This window comes from Tursiops truncatus, chromosome 8, assembly GCF_011762595.2.
Source record: "Tursiops truncatus isolate mTurTru1 chromosome 8, mTurTru1.mat.Y, whole genome shotgun sequence".
Taxonomy (NCBI): Eukaryota; Metazoa; Chordata; class Mammalia; order Artiodactyla; family Delphinidae; genus Tursiops; species Tursiops truncatus.
Window position 1 is genome coordinate 9,312,066 of NC_047041.1, and position 16,472 is coordinate 9,328,537.

The 16,472-nt window shown below is 43.4% G+C and overlaps 2 protein-coding genes across 5 annotated transcripts in view; one reads left to right on the top strand and one right to left on the bottom strand.

Moving 5' to 3' along the window:
* Positions 1–4,342, top strand: part of SIAE (sialic acid acetylesterase) — a 36,893-nt gene extending 32,551 nt beyond the window's left edge. For all 3 annotated transcript variants that reach the window (XM_004321232.4, XM_073808041.1, XM_019941727.3), the window contains one exon: positions 1,406–4,342. In XM_004321232.4, coding sequence (XP_004321280.1) covers positions 1,406–1,657 — 252 coding nt within the window. In that variant the 3' untranslated portion in view covers positions 1,658–4,342. The remainder of the gene's footprint in view (positions 1–1,405) is intronic.
* Positions 3,187–15,786, bottom strand: TBRG1 (transforming growth factor beta regulator 1). 2 transcript variants are annotated; one of them, XM_019941729.3, is made up of 9 exons: positions 15,400–15,786; positions 13,641–13,711; positions 12,796–13,028; positions 12,076–12,212; positions 11,634–11,780; positions 8,525–8,622; positions 8,171–8,281; positions 7,618–7,760; positions 3,187–4,782 (listed from the first exon to the last, which is right to left on the bottom strand). In XM_019941729.3, exons 1-9 carry the CDS (start codon positions 15,547–15,549, stop codon positions 4,772–4,774), a joined length of 1,101 nt encoding a protein of 366 aa, XP_019797288.1. In that variant the 5' UTR covers positions 15,550–15,786; the 3' UTR covers positions 3,187–4,771. The 2 variants fall into 2 exon arrangements, with proteins under 2 accessions (XP_019797288.1, XP_019797287.1); XM_019941728.3 differs by lacking the exon at positions 3,187–4,782 and adding an exon at positions 5,297–5,649 and having other exon boundaries at positions 15,400–15,782.
* Between the last annotated feature and the right edge of the window lie 686 nt (positions 15,787–16,472).

The window sequence follows — 16,472 nt, forward strand, 5'->3', positions numbered from 1 at the left end:
CTGCAGAAACAGTAGGGGTTCATCCTGTGGGGGGTTGGGGGGGCCGGGATATCCTCCACGCCGAGGCCCACCTCTAATTATCACATGACTGCGAGGCAGGTTTTGGTTGGTCAGGGGCTGAGTTTATCTCAGAGCAACAAAAAAGCAGCTACTGATTCATTCACTTAGAGGCAATTTTGATGGGACCACCAAGGAAGGGAAGACGTGCCCACATTGAAATGATACTCCTTTTGCGTTTTCCCTCCCAGAGCAGCCATCTTTGCGTGGGAAAGGGCCCGTGGCTTTATGTGTGGACACCTATTGAAAGGACCCTCGCTCCAGAATGTTTCCCTCACTCGTAGACATCTTTTCTTTGTCACACTATCCTAAATTCTGATTTTCTTTTGAGTCTCTCCTTCAAGAGGTTGAAGCTTGGTGATTTGCAACTTAGTATGAATTACTGTAACGGAACTCTGTACTCGCTTCTAATACCTGGTGAGGATCATTCCTCTGTGGAACTGGGGCTATTGATTAAACAGCTTCTTTAGGAGTCTTCTAAGGTCGGGGTTGGCGGTGGAGGCATTCCCAGGTGGAGCATTTATATGAGTGTCTTTGGGAGCCCCGAAGTCGTTAGGCTGTGGCGGGCGGTGAGTGAAAACAGGGCATTGGAGGGGGGGATGAAAGAATGTAGAAGACAAACTGTACACAGGCGTTCATCTAGGACTGTTCCTCCTCTGGAATCCTAACCAGAGCACCCACCTGCCTCAGGTGCTTCCTCAGCACCTACTCCACCTAGCTTCTTTGCATGCTGGGTTTTAGGTGAATCCTAGCTCCAAGGAGCCTCTGTGTTCTGAGTTCTCCTCTCTAATCAACAGCTGGCAGCCTGCCCATTGTCTGGACCTGGAATCTTAGCTGGGACCAGGACAGAACTGAACCTTGGGAACTGGGTATTTTATGCTCCCTTCACCAGATAGATTGTTTTCTGACTTGAGAACAGCTTACCATCCAAAGTTCCTTTGTGCCCCTTCTTCATTCCCCAGCTCCTTTGGGAGCCAGAGAGCAGCACAGCAGTGCCTCGCTTCACCCAAATTCCTGCCTGCTTTGCTGTTTGGCCGGAGGATCACAGGAAGGTTGTTCAGGGGAGCCTTCCCTGAATGGTTCATGACTACGCTGCCTTGTCTCCCTCAGTCATTTAATGTTTTACTCATGGATTTAAGCTATTTATTTTAGCACGTGAACTTTTACTATGGATCTGTGGCTGTGCTGACCAGACCCAGCCTGGACTCAGGTTTGTTCTGGTCACTGTAGGAAATGTGTCTGTGGCTGCGAGTGGCCGCTTCTCCTCTTTCAGTCTGTCTGAAGAGCAGTCCCGCCTCTTGGCATATCCTCCTGACCTAACTGTTCCTGTTTATGACTCTCCTGTTAGATCTCCTGTTGCAGTGACCATCAGTGCAAGTGGCTTCCAGCTCCCATGGACACTTTCTCCGCCCAGACGCTGGCCCTGAATGTCAAGTCTTGTCACAACAGCCTGGTTGCTGTTCGCTATGCGTGGACCACATGGCCTTGTGAATATAAGCAGTGTCCCCTGTACCACCCCACCAGTGCCCTGCCAGCTCCTCCCTTCACTGCTTTCATTACAAACCAGATTCCTGGGTATCGCAGCAAGGTTGCTAAATGATTCCGTTGCAGTATGATCACATCTTAGACGTAAGTGTGGATCCTTTAGATTTGGGCATTTAGGAGTTTAAATGACAGCTGTTGCTTTTTAATGGAAATGAATAGAACTGCCTCATTGACAGCGCCCGGCTAGCACATGGCTGTTTCCATATTCTGAGATGCCAGAGCTGGTAGGCAAATGTAACGCTTGTCTTTTGTCCTCCAGTTGGGCCAGGTATCTGTATTAGAATAATTCCAAACTACAAACAACTTGAATCTCAATGTCATTCGCTTCCCTTATTACTGGGAGTGAAATGTCTTTAACACTTTTGTCCCCTTACCTCCAGACTGTGGCAACTCGGGGTCGGAAGAGATTTTAAGGCCCTGCAGGCCGGCTAGCATTTATGTTTTTTTCTATAAAATATGAGAGGTGGTTATCAAATTTCTGTATAAAGTTTCCCTTCTACACTTCCCAACAGTTTTTCCTCAGGTGGAACTGAAATGTTTCTTCCACTACACAACAATCTTTCAGAGAACTGATTTCAGCCCTATTTTGTTCCAAGCTGAAAACAATTCTATTCCTTTAGTCTAAATAATGATAATGTGAATATTTAACAGAAAGAAACCAGAATCACGTGCAGGCATTTTGGGAGGCGCTAAGGGACGGCCTCAAGGAGGGAAGAGAAAGGCGAGCTGGAGCAGCCCATGGGGAGCCCATGTGACCGCAGAGGTCATTGAGAAGCAAACAGAGATATCAGGCTCTTTAAAGGTAAGAGGTTTAACTATGAAAAGGACAATCCAGATGGAGGAACAACGTGAGGCTGAAAGTAAAGCTACAGGATAAGCATTTAGAAAAGTAATCTAGATGGGGCAAATGTGAAAGAGGGTTTTTGTGTATACTATTAAGAATCATAATGCTGTTTATTGGTTGATTAAGAACAGTTAAAGGCACTTGACAATTGTCTGTAATCTCTAAGAAGCTGGAAATAAAAGTATAATCATTAGTCACGTGTACACATTCCTCTCTAGTCAAAACTGGGTTATGAACGGGCTTGCAAATTGTCCCCTGAACCTGAGAAAGGAGTGAGACTAATCTGTGGGTAGTTTCCATTCCCTTAATGTGAAAAATGAGAACGAAAGCATAAGCATCACTCTCTCCATACCTGTCCCCCAAGGGGTCCTGCTGTAACTGAAGAGCAGGAATGCATCGTCAGTGCCAGGATCTTAGTAAAAAGCGAAACAGCTACGCAGCTTGCAAGGAACTCTGCTCCTTCAAGGACTTCCCAGCGCACAGCTGGCTCCTAACACCCAAACCTTGGCCTCTTATTCATCTGGCCTAACAGGAACCACGGACCCAGTAACAGACTCCCGCGGAAAAGCGAATGTACTGTCCACTCCTCCTCACCGCAGCACTCACGCACGTCGCGTGGCAGCCGTTCTAACTTGGAAGAAGCTAGAAACAGTTAAGCGCTCCAGGCCCAGGTTCCCTTCACCCCCAGTAAGCTAGGGCACACAGTGTAAAACGTTAGGTTTAGGTGGTGGATATCTTAATGAAAAGTCATATGAAAGTTTATTTTTAATGGTTGAATAATTTAAAACATTCTGTGGGAACTCAGTTTCTTTCCCAAATGAAAATAACTTTTTACTATTTGAAAAAATCGAATTCATAATCACTAAGAAGACTTGGATGCTAAAGAAAAGTATACGTAAGTAAAAATCACCACAAAATTCATCATTTGGAGACACTTAATATCTTGGTGAACATCACCTGATTTGTTTAGGTCACATTTTACATACTACTACACGGTATATTATTTTGTAATCTGCGTTTCTGACTTATTCTAGAGAAATAATTTTCCTATGTAAAGTGAAAACAGATTTAGTTTGTTTCAGTTTGTGGGAGCTCTATATTTTCTTTAACCAATTTGCCATCAGTGGACATAGAGGGTTTTAAACAAATACTGTGATAACTGTTACGTGCAAACACCATCCCGCACTTAATTCCTTAGGGTCCTGAATATGGAATAATGGGTTTAAGGATAAATATGTTTAACATTTTGACACCTATAGCTTAACCCTCCCAAAGGGTTCAACAGTTTACATTTCCACCAAGGCACAGTCCCATTTTCTCCCTCATTTTCACTGACATTGGATGTTGTCAAACTATCTTCAACAATCCAGTAGATGAAAAGATTTTTTAAGTATGCCAGCTAGGGCAGTGTTTTTCAAGTTACTTAAAATGATGATCCATAGTAAAAACACTTTACATCATTCCATGTGTCCCCATGTGTATTGTGTGACTGGTGTATAAACGCCTATATACACACTATAGTTGAAACCAGTTTCAACCTTTGACATGCGATGCATTCCAATATGTTCTAATTGTCTTCTAATTTAATTTTAAAAGATGTGGGTCTTGATTGCCTAAGTTTAAGAACAACTAGTGTGTTGAAATTTGTAGTTTGAAAAACACTGTTCTAGGAAAGCTACAAAATGAATACTTTAATTAAAGGAAAACCGTGCACTAACTTACATAAATTTTTTTTAATGTCCTTCTTAGAATGACGCTCACTTTGAATCTGTGATTAACTCAGGCTGTAACCGAATGGAAAGATACTGGTTATGTGATAAAAGCAGCATATACCATTTCTGTGTAAGTGCAAATGGCTCCAGGCACCTTATGCAGAGAAAAAAGAAAAAAGAAAAACAGTAACAGTTTTGAGTAATCTCCTTTCTATCCCTGATTTGCTATTATCCAAATTTTACTATTGTTTTTGCACTGTAAAAGCTATACAAACTTGTAAGACTATAAATAAGAATCATAAAATTAGTGTTAGTTACTTTAGTTTCTGCTACTTTGCAGTGGCCAGTGTGATGTGCTCTAAATGCTGCATCAGATCCCTCCCTCTGCCATCCAGATGTAGTCCTGTAAGATGCTAGGCCCATTTGTTTCCTCCCCCGTTAGCAGCTATGGACGGTAGCACAGTGACAATCCAGTTCTCACCGCCTTCCCCATTCTTCTACTTCCGGGGTCCTTTTGTTCCTTCCCATTCCAGGCCGGGCTGGGTGGGCAGCGAAGCATCCCACAAGGCACCGTGGAGTTGTCCTGGCTGGGATTAGGTGTTGTGGTATACCTCTACCTTAATGCTGTAAGCAGAGTCCAAAAAATTCAGTTATACAGAATGCGGAATTACATCAGTACACGACTAACGAACTGTTGGGGTGAGTCTGTTACGGAGGATGGGAACCAATCACGTTCTGTCTAAATGTGTGTTATCATGTGGTTTACCTAAAAGCACATTCTCCAATAAGGAGCCACAAAGGGAATGTAGGAAGGGTTAGAGAGGATTTTTTGATCCCCTTGTGAAATGTGAAAAAGATGAACAGTGGGCCTGGGACTGGACCTTGCAGCTTGGGGATAAGCAGGATTTCACTGTGGTGACGCTGACATGAAAACAAAGCAGCAGCTGGTTGTAGGGGCTGCGACTTAATATTCACTGACCTAGATCAGAATCAAGGGTGCAAGGTTGTCAGAATCTTACTACCTTCCTCATGAGTCAGCAGCCATCTCTCCCTCTGGTTTACAAAGGACTTAAGTTTACCTCAGGCAGAGCTAAGCCAAAAGATTATATCCTGATTACAACAAGATGAAAATAAGCAGAACTGTCAAGAAAAATTTATTACTAAAAATAAAGAAGCTAAAGTTTTTCCCAGGAAAGCTGTCACCATGGGAACCTCCGCGACAAAATGTGTTAATTTACTATCTTCTTCACTTGAGTAGCTGCCTTCTTCCATATAGTCTTAAGTTTTAGTTTAAGATAAAAAATCCATCCTGATGAAAATGATGTGGTCATTGATCCCTTCCTGTTCAATCTGAAGACTGAGTTGGGCTACACTGCGACGGAGACTTCAAGTGCTGTAGGTGAGTATCTACCAAGGGTTCATGTGTCAGGAACATGCGTTGATAAGAAGACACAAAGGCTGTAGGCTGAAGCTCTGGGAGGTCCAAGGATCCTGGAGAAAAAAAAATTCCTCAAGTTCCACTGCTGCCTGGGAATCTCAGGAGACTGGCTTGACCAGACACATACGTGTCCTTTTAATTCTTTCAACTCTTTTGCATCTGTCAGCCCAGTTCTGCCCTTGTTTGGTAAGACAGGACAGATACTTACTTTTACAATGAAGAAAACTGTGGCTGAAATACAGCAAGTGGTACTGGAAAAATTGGACAGCCATATGTAAATCAGTGAAGTTACAACACACCCTCACACCACGTACAAAAATAAACTCAAAATGCCTTTAAGACTTATTATAAGACATGACACCATAAAACTCCTAGAAGAGAACAGAGGCAAAACATTCTCGGACATAAATCATACCAATGTTTTCTTAGGTCAGTCTCCCAAGGCAATAGAAATGAAAGCAAAAATAAACAAATGGGACCTAATCAAACATAAGTTTTTGCACAGCAAAGGAAACCATAAACAAAATGAAAAGACAACCTACGGACTGGGAGAAAATATTTGCAAATGATGCGACTGACAAGGGCTTAGGTTCCAAAATATACAAACAGCTCATACAACTCAAAAACAAAAAAAACAACCCAATCAAAAAATGGGCCAAAGACCTAAATAGACATTTCTCCAAAGAAGACATACAGATGGCCAAGAGGCACATGAAAAGATGCTCAACATCACTAATCATTAGAGAAATTCAAATCGAAACTACAATGAGGTATCACTTCACACCAGTCAGAATGGATCATCAAAAAATATACAAACAATAAATAATGGAGAGGATATGGAAAAAAGGGAACCCTCTTGCACTGTTGGGGGAATGTAAATTGATATAGCCACTATAGAGAACAGTATGGAGGTTCCTTAAAAAACTACAAATAGAATTATCATATGACCCAGCAATCCCACTCCTGGGCATTTACCCAGACAAAACTATAACCCGAAAAGATACATGCACCCCTATGTTCACAGCAGCACTATTTGCAAAAGCCAAGCCATGGACAGATGAATTAATAAAGAAGATGTGGCATATACACACACACACACACAGAGGAATATCAGCCATAAAAACGAACGAAATAACGCCATTTGCAGCAACATGGATGGACAGAGATGATCACACTAAGCGAAGTAAGGAAGAGACAAATACCATGTGATATCACTTATATGTGGAATATAAAATATGACACAAATGAACATATCTATGAAACAAAGACTCACGGACATAGAGAAAAGACCTGTGGTTGCCAAGGGGGAGGGAAGGATTGGGAGTTTGGGACTAGCAGATGCAAACTAGTATATACAGGATGGATGAACAACAAGGTCCTACTGTATAGCACGGAACTATATTCAATATCCTGTGATAAAACATAATGGAAAAGGATATGAAAAAATATATACGTGTATAACTGAATCGCTGCTGTACAGCAGAAATTAACACAACATTGTTAATCAGCTATACTTCAATAAAATATTAAAAAAGAACAAAACTGGCTGAAATAGATCAAGTGACTTGCCTAGGGTTACACAGCACAGTAGGCAGAGACAGAGAAGTTAATACTATCTTCTTATTTCTAGTCCAGAGCTCTCCCTATATGACTCCTATGCCGGATCCCCTGATCACTCCACTCATTTGTGGGAGGGAATCCACGGAACATAGGCAGGACCAAGGCCATGACCTGATCCCCTTTACTACATCTGAAATTTCAGTCCCACAGTAAACTTTCCCTTGTATTCTGCTTAGGTCTTATTTAGGTTAGAAAATGAGATGCCCTAGTTTCTCGGTGAGCCCTGCCTCACCATGATCTCAGCCACGCCTTGTGACTTCTGTGAGGGCTGCCCATGGCCAGAGCAGGGAAAGCTTCTATCACTCACTGTCCAGACATGGGATACCCAGCGATGGATGAAGAGGGGAGGGTTGCCTAAAAATGGCCAATTTTTGAAGCAGAAGGGAAAAAATAAAAGATACCTTGTAGAATGGGATCATTGTGATCTTTATGGAAGGTCTGTCTCTGAAAGGCTTCAAAGCTTGTAGCTGCATCATTCTCTAGCTGTCCTTGGGGCGGCAGACTGTCTCCAGGTTTACACACGTCGAACTTCACCCACTGGTAACTGCAGGACCAAAGGGATCATTACTGAGTTGTCTGTTGGCCATACAACCCATTCTTCCCTCCAAAGGGATCAGGTGTTTTTTTCTTTAGGTCTCTGCCATATATATCTGAAAAACATATTAACTAACCAAAAATGAAAAGCACACAGACAGGCTTCTTTAGTGACACACACTCTGCAGGACTTCCCAATCCATTTGCTGTCATGGTGCACACAGACGATAAGAACTTCAGTACAGTGGGGTACTGGCTCCTGCTCGCCGTCCAGGGGCCGCAGAGGACCAATACTGTGCCTTGTGCACAGAAGCAGCTCATTAAATAGATGAATGAGCAGAGCAGTGACCGCCAGTTTAGGTCCCTGGCCCACCTGGTCCCTGGGGCTTCTTTCAAGGGAATGGATTTGACCCCACTTACTTGACGCATTTTCGAGCTCCTGGACAACTCTGGATCAGGTTGTGGATGGCTGGATGAGAAAACCCAAAAAAGTCAGCTCCAGATGGATGCACGTTGGGCATTAGTTTCCCCCTAAACAGGAGAGGGAGAATTTTAGCTTGAGAGCTGAGAGGGAGGTGAGAATGTGGGTATGAACACATGGAATAAGCTTTCCTCACTTGGATACTCTGGAGACGGTAGCTGCTAAGACATTCAAAGGACACAGGATAGCTTTCTATAAAATAAGGGATCTCTACTCATTAAAAGCAAGAGAGAAGGCCTCAGTGTACCCAAAGTGATCTTTTTAGCCTGTCTCCAAGCTGTTGGTCAACTTACATAGCAGCACTTATGGTCTCGAGCAGTTCTGCATGACAGGCGTCTGCAGAAGAGCTGGCAATGGCATTCTGGGGGTCATCTTCAGGAACAATTTCAAACTGAGAAATACAAGGGAGCAATGAGGTCAGTCTTCAAGGAGAAGGGGGTAGAGAGAGTCACACTACTGCTATTACTCTTTCTTCACTCTGGAACCTGAAGCTGAGTATACCAGGTAGGAGGTGGGTACCCTTCCTAGAGGGCTGTTAGAAATTCCAAGCCAAGAAAACAGAGCAAGTCTTCTGTTTAATTTTATACTCTTTGCTTGACTCCTCTCCAGAGGCCAACACTTATTTCTTATATACCTTTCCAGATGCTTTCTTATCCACTTACTTACATTTGTAAGTATAAATACAAATGGTATTTTAAAAACAAATGAAATCATTCTCCACATAACCTTAGATTTACTTTATAACGCCTAGGAAGAGTATAGGCCGTTTTGACTGCAAATCGCCATTTCACTTTACTTTTTGAGTTGTAAAATATCCTTTTTATAAAAAGAAACTGTTAAATCAAAATTATACTGATACTGAGGAATTTCTGCCAAGAAAGCATTATTGTAACAAGTGCTATCTACCCAACTTAATTCCTTGACCAGTTTTCTATAAAGTTCACGAATTTTTGCAAAAAAAAAAAAAAAATTTCTGTAACAGCTTCTCTTTAGTCATTTAAATTCCTTAACCAGTTTTCTATAAAGTTCAGTTAAGCAGTTTCCAGTTTTTCAATGTTTAATAAAATTATTCCACACAGAATTAATTTATTTTCTGTATATATATATATATATATATATATATATATTTTTTTTTTTCTTTTTCCCCCCAGTGATGTGCATTATTGATCATTTTTTTAGACTCCAAAAGTGAACCTTACTGAGTACAGTTTCTACTGCTGTTAGTTTTCCTCTGTGGTTATTTCATTTGATTCAATTTTCCTGTGTCAATTTTAGAGCTCTTTCAATTTTGTCAGTAGTAAATTATCTTGAGAGTAGTTTTAGTCAATGGTTTTGTTACTTCAGTGACATGTTGCAAGTTTAACATTGTGATGGTTTATACTGATTTCTCAGCTAATTCATGAAAAAACCGTAAACAATTATCTTTAAATATTTCAGGATTGCTCTTCTACTTGGTATTGATCATGCCAATTCCAATTTTTTATATTGTGTGTAAACTATATATTCTGTTTGAGCAAAGAGCAATTAAAAGGCCAAAATGTAGTATTTTGGTTTGGGGTCTTTCCCTACTTCATTCTTTTAACTGCCGTATAATATTACACAAGGTGGATATATCTTAATTTTTAACCATTTTCCTATCGGTGGGTATTTAGGCTACTTTTAACTTCTTGCTATTGCAAACAATGCCACAATTACATTGTTGTACGTAATTCTTTTGTTCACATTTGCACATTTCTCTAAGACATACTAGAATATCTAGAAGTCTTCTGGATCAAAGGAGTCACACATTAAAATTGTTGATACTGCCCAGCTGCCTTCCAAAAAAAGGAACTTTACAAATTTTCCCTCCTACTAATGCCATTTGTACTTATTTTCCTACATGCTGGCCAACATCTGCTATTATCTATCTTATATTTGCCTATGAGAAAAAATAAGATCTTTCTGTTTTATTTGCGTCTCCCTAACTACTAGTAAGGTCTGCTCTCATCGACCATCTGCACTGTTTCTGTGAAATGCCTGTTTTATCTGACTGCTTTTTTATCTTAGATCACAAGAGCACTTTATCTGGATATTAATCCACTGTGACATATTTTCTTCTTGTTTGTCACTTTTAACTTTGATTATGGTGGTTTTGGTCATTCAGAAGTGTTTAAATTTTTAATAGTCAAATCTGTTACTGCTTTCCATTATGGCTTCTACTTTTCACATCTTGCTAAGGAAAACGTTTTCACCTCACCCTAGGATTATAAATATATTGTTCAATATTTTTTAAACATATTTATAGTATAAAACATTTTATAAAGCTAAAGCAATTAAAAGTCATACTGGCATTTATAGACAAATAGATGAAACAGAATCGTCTGGAAACATACTCAAGTATTATATGTATTTAGTATATACTAAATGTGTCACTTGATGTTAGGGGAAAAAAATTAAAGCTCACAATGTACCTGAAAATAATGTCTGCATGGGTTAGTGGCTTAATAAAGGAAACAAAAAAAACCCCAAAGACTTTTTTTTAATATTTTAGCAATTTGTCTTTCAGAGGAAATTAAGGACCAGCTTGTCAATTACCATTTACATTCTATTAGGATTTTGATTAGATCTTCCTTGAACATATAGATTTGTTATAATTATTGCTACAATATCGAGACTGTCTGTTAGAGCACTTTCTAAAGAGAAATGCTGCATGGCCAAGGTCATCCAAACTCTCAGCTGCATCCGACAGCGTTCTAACCAGGATAGGAGTGACGCAATACTGTCCACATGTGTCAGGCAGGCCCTCAGCTTCTGCTCAAAGGTTCCTTCCCTTGCTTCTATCTCCTTCCACCCCATTTTCTAGCGATCTGTAACATCATCAGACAGTGAAGCCTGAAACTCTGAAAATGGTCTATTTTCCCCCAATGATCAGAGGAAACTGGGAAAGTGAATTGTCTTGAACCACAGCACCGAGAAAGATGAACAAAGATACTTAATATGACTAGGATTCAGGTCTCCCAGGTCCTCAAGAGTACGTGCAGTCAGAAACTAATATGCAGTTTCTCTGCTACCTTCATCTTGGTCCCACCTGAGTTGGCAGAATGTCAAACTAATCTTCCCTGAATGTAGGCCTGCACTTTACAAACAAGAAGCTTGATCAGGCCTCATGTGGTCACCATATTGACATTAGCACCAGCACGGTTCAAGGGAATGGGTGTCAGTAGGACACTCACACAAATGCAGATTCACATCCCAGCTCAAATCACTTATTAGGAGAGGTGTGACTCAGGGCCAATCACTTTCTGCAACTTACACACTATCTACCTTGTAAAGTGTCTGAATAGATAATATATATTAAGTGCGTGTCACAGAGAAGGTTCTCAAAAAAAAAAGAAAACCAGCAGTTATTCTTAGAGTGGGTACCTGAGGCTGTGTGCCACCGTCCTTGATCTGACAGGTGTACAGACACTGCTGGTCTGGGCTCTTCATGCTGGCGTACACCCGAGTGCTGCAGTAGCCCACAGGGTAGATGGCGCCCTCGTCATGGAAGCCAGGTCGGTCGGTGATGATCTATAAAAAAAGATTCCCCCAACCCGCCACTGAGGTCACCAGAGAATGTAGAAGTCCAGGGTACTGTGGTAGCCTTTAGAACCACCTTGGGGCTGCAAAGAGTGACTCAAATCAGAGAGAGAAAGAGCGTAGGATGTGTAGCAGACAAAACTGACCTGGTTTCCTAGGGACTGGAGATTTTCTGGGGTTGGTCTGGATCAGCAAGGGGCTGCTGCTAACGGGAACAGGGAGGGAAGGCTCAACCCCACTCCCGTATTTCTGATTCTCCTCTCTCTTTATCGCTGGTCTCACTCACCTCCCCCAGGCTATATACTGTTAGACCCCCCAGTCCGATGGGGAACACAGGCCGTCCTGAGGGATCCAGGGCAATGGGCTGAACCAGCTTGCGAGCACCTGTCTCCATTTTCTTTTTCTTGGATGTTTTCTTCAGAACTGAAACGCAAATCTAGGGTCACCCACTTTAGGCCCTTCCCAGTGTTGAGGGGAAGGGAAAACTCTGCACGATGCTAAGAGCAATAAGCCAATCCTGGTTCTACACACTCCCTGAATGGGCACATGGGACTTTTCCCCAAAGCCCTGAGTATTCTTCTAACCCACCCACCTGGCAGTAACCAATTTTGGTATCAGTGCTTAGTATCTAAAAGCCTTATACTTTTTAAGGCCTCTGACTTCATTTATAAGGTCAGCAATTTCCCAGGTCATCTGTGTGCTCAAAAGGCCACCAAGCCCGTTTCCCTGCCTCTAGGAAAGACTGAACTGAAGGCACCCAGAGAGTCGGGTGTGTAGGAGAAGGGGGAGGCCTTGGCCTGCTCCCATCACGTTTAACCAGGTCTAACTGCAATTCCTCCACCTGAAGTGGCTTTAAGACACTTGGTTTTCAAGGGCTACCAGGGCTGCTTAAGGACCAGGTGAGAGTTTAAGTCATCTCTGTGGCCGAGTGTCTACCAGCTAGTACCAGGTCTTCGTCATTAGTCGCTGAGCCACTGGGGCAACTGATATCCTCTCCCCAAGGTACCTTCCAGTTTGTTGTTCTCTTTGCCTTTTTCTTTTTTCTCCTTCTTGGATTTCTTTCCAAATGGTTCCTCAGCTCCAGTGCTAGGCCCAGAAAGCGGCCCAGCTCCCTGGATAGTTCCCACAGAGCTGGCCACACCGTAAGTCAGGGGCAAACTGGAGCTGTGGGAAGGAGCTGCAACCTGTGCTTCCCCTTCAGTTAGAGCCTGGAGCTGAAGGAGCTTCTTTAGCAAGTACCTGAGGTCAGGAAGGAAAGGGAGCAGAAGTATGAGCTTCTGTTTTATCACAATTCCATATTTTATTCAAGTACTGGGAAAAGCCAGAACTATATACAAAGATTATTGCATTCACAAAAATAAGGTTCTTATTGGACCCCGGGAAAAACGAAGCTCCAGAGAATACTACTTCAAGAAGCTAAGGATAAAGGATTATAGCGTATCTCTTTTGCATCTGGAGAGCTCTTCTAACTGGATGTTGGAAGGTGTTAGGCTTCTGAAGGGCACATACCATGAACTGCACATGTACATGTACTCACGGAGTACTACATATGGAATAAATATATGTAGAATGAAATGCAGTTTCTTTTATTCCTTGGCTTTTATAACTACAGTTATAATAAAATTACTTATAAGATGTGGCAAGAGAGATGAATAGAGCTGTTTCATCATCATGGTCCAACACGACCTGGGTAAACAGGAACCAATACCATAGGTTGTGACTTTGTACCAGATTAGTGGCCAGTGGGCTGTGCAAAGCACAAAAATCCCGATGGAGGAAAATTCATAGGAGCAGAAACACCGTATCAATCACCAAAAAATGTAATTCTGAACACAAAATGAACCAGCTCACCGTCTTTCTTCTTTAGCTTTAAGAAATTTTTCCTCAAGACGAGCAATTTCATCACAAATAGCAGCATTTTCCTTGAAGAAAATTTTGAATATAGTCACACAAAATGAATAAAAGATCAAAGTATTATGCTGAGAAGAGGAGCTATATTCCAAACCAAAGAAGTCTGTGTTGCTGGGTGAGAAGGAAGTGCTAGTCTACCTTGCAGAGAAACTGTAAACAAACCTATAAGTAAAGGTAGGGTCAAGTTCTAATGTGGGCAGAGTAATTAGATAATTTATAGAAACTGGTGCACCTTTGCGTGAAAAGGGGGAGCTATTGATGATTTTGCCAGAACAATATGGCAAAGTAGTAGGGCTGTCCTAGGCAAACCAAGACATATGGTCACCTTAATTAGGGTAGCCTTTAGCAAAGAAAAGGGCATACTGCTCAAATCATAGATGCTTAAACTCAACCCTTGTAAATATGGGGAAGGTCCATTCCCAAGTGCCTTGACTCTTGGGGAGCTTACAAAGCGAACCTAACCCAAAGCATCCCATGTAGTATGAACCTTAAAGAGAAAATACAGATGGAACAAAATCTAGTCTAGTCTATAAAATTCTTAAATTTCATAACCTATTTATGTGTATTCAAACATCAGCTTTCTTTACTGACGATTCAATCTAGTTCCCAAGCATGAGTCCTGAGGGGACTGCTCCAATCTGGATGCTCCATAGTTGGGACCTCAAACTTTGAATGATCAAAACAATATCCTTTTTCTTCACAAAACCTTCTGCATAGACTTGGTGGAACCAGTATCCTAACAACATAGGTGCCAGGCTTTAGGTACCTTTGACATTTAGGGAATAAAAGAAAGGTAACATAATTAGATACTAAATCCTCTTAATTCTGCTTTTCTTACTTCTCTCCAGTGTACATGGCAAGTGCCAAATAAATGTTTTCGGAATGAATGCTCTGATTTCCAAACCTTTCCTTATGCTTCCAAAAAAGCTGAGGGATGTTCTAGCTTTTGGTAGAAGAAGAGGTAAGGTAGTGGTGATTCAGATGTGGGGAGATATTTGAGACACCTGCTATTTCCAAGCATTGAGGTGAGCTTGAGCAAGCCAGAACATTATAACACTTGGTTGTGGCTGGAAAACCATTTCATTCATTCAGTAAATCCAGTGCCGCTACAATAAAGGATCGGGAAGACTCAAAAGAGGTTAGAAGGGGGGATTACTGAGAGCTTCGTGTGCCTGTTCGTGGAAGGGGTCAGTTACGGGTAAGCGGGGTGCTTGGGAAACAGGCTGCGTAATGGAAGTACTAAAGAAACTAGAATCAGGTGTTTGAGTTGGAGCCAGGGCTCAGACATAGCGCCCTCGAGCAAATCATCTCTCGGGCCTTAAGTGCTGCTACTTTAAAAATAGCGCCTCATTCTCAGGTTTCTCTGGAGGCTCAAAGGCATTTCCAAGAGTTCGGCGGTAATAACGATAATGACTAAAACTTATTAGCACAGCTTCTAGGTACCGAGAGCTTTACTTTCCTCATTTAATCTTCATTAAGTCTGCAAGGCAGTTATTAGCTCTCATTTGCAAATGAGGAAACACGATTACAGGAATTACGTAATTTGTCCAAGGCATGAGGCTAACAAGAAGTAATGTACAATGTAAAACCTAACACTGTATTAATACTGTCACTCTGGGAAGGGGTACAGCTCGGGGAAAGATTTCGCGAGTTAGGAGAGGCTCGAGGCTGAGAAGGGCTGAGCGCCGGTCACACTCACAAACACCGTGGCTTTGGCCGCTTTGCGCAGCCGCAGGTACTTGAGCCGGTACTTCTCGTTCTGGCTCTTCTTCGGGAGCTTTTTCATCCTGGCCTTGCTGGACTGCAGCGGGGCCCGCGGCGAGGAGGCCAGGCCGCCCAGCAGGCTCATGGTCCGGCCCCGCTACGGGGGCTCCAGGGAGCGGCCGGCATCAGCTCCTCGGCCGAGGAGTGGCCCCTAGCGCCGGCTACGTCTGGTCTGGGCTGGTGGAAGCCGGCCGCTAGGAATCGACCTCTCTAGTACATTCACGAGGCGCAGGGCTCGGCCGCAAATCCTGCAACCAAACCCGGTTCCCGGTGCCTCCCTGCACTTCCGCGTCTGCCTCGGAAGTTAGCCGTGACCGGAACTTACATCACGGCGCCGGCCGCGCGTAACTTCCGGGGCTGGGAGTTGGGTCGTCTCGGTTCGGCCGATCCTCGGCTCCGGAAGAGGGGAGGAGAAGGGGAAAGGGAAGGGGAGGGGAAGGGGAAGGGGAGGGGAAGGGGAGGGGAGGGGAAGGGGAAGGGGCGGGAAGGGGAGGGAGGGAAGGGGAGGGAGGGAAGGGGAGGAGAAAGAGAAGAGGAGGGGAAAGGGGGGAGGGGAAAGGGGGGAGGGGAAAGGGGAGGAAGGGGAGGGAAAGGGAATGGGAGGGGAGGGAAGGGGAATGGGAGGGGAAGGGGAATGGGAGGGGAGGGGAAGGGGAGGAGGGGAGGGGGAGGGGAGGGGGAGGGAAGGGAAGGGGAGGAAGGGAGGGGGAGGAAGGGAGGAGGAGGAGAGGGGAAAGGGGAGGGGAGGGGAAAGAGAAGGGGAGGGAAGGGGAGGAAAGGGAATGGGAGGGGAGGGGAAAGAGAAGGGGAGGGGAAGGGGAGGGAAAGGGAATGGGAGGGGAGGGGAAAGAGAAGGGGAGGGGAAGGGAGGGAAAGGGAATGGGAGGGGAGGGGAAAGAGAAGGGAGGGAAGGGGAGGGAAAGGGAATGGGAGGGGAGGGGAAAGAGAAGGGGAGGGAAGGGGAGGGAATGGGGAGGGGGAAAGGAAGGGGAGGGGAAGGGGAGAACC

Bases quoted from the DNA above. Each gene is read 5' to 3' on its own strand.
- TBRG1 (XM_019941728.3), bottom strand. From the start codon at position 15,549: ATGAGCCTGCTGGGCGGCCTGGCCTCCTCGCCGCGGGCCCCGCTGCAG. The intron at 8,623-11,633 runs GTACCCACTCTA...TGTATTTCTCAG, and splicing joins ACGGTGGCACACAGCCTCAG to TTTGAAATTGTTCCTGAAGA. The intron at 7,761-8,170 runs GTAAGTGGGGTC...TTGGTCCTGCAG, and splicing joins GGAGCTCGAAAATGCGTCAA to TTACCAGTGGGTGAAGTTCG.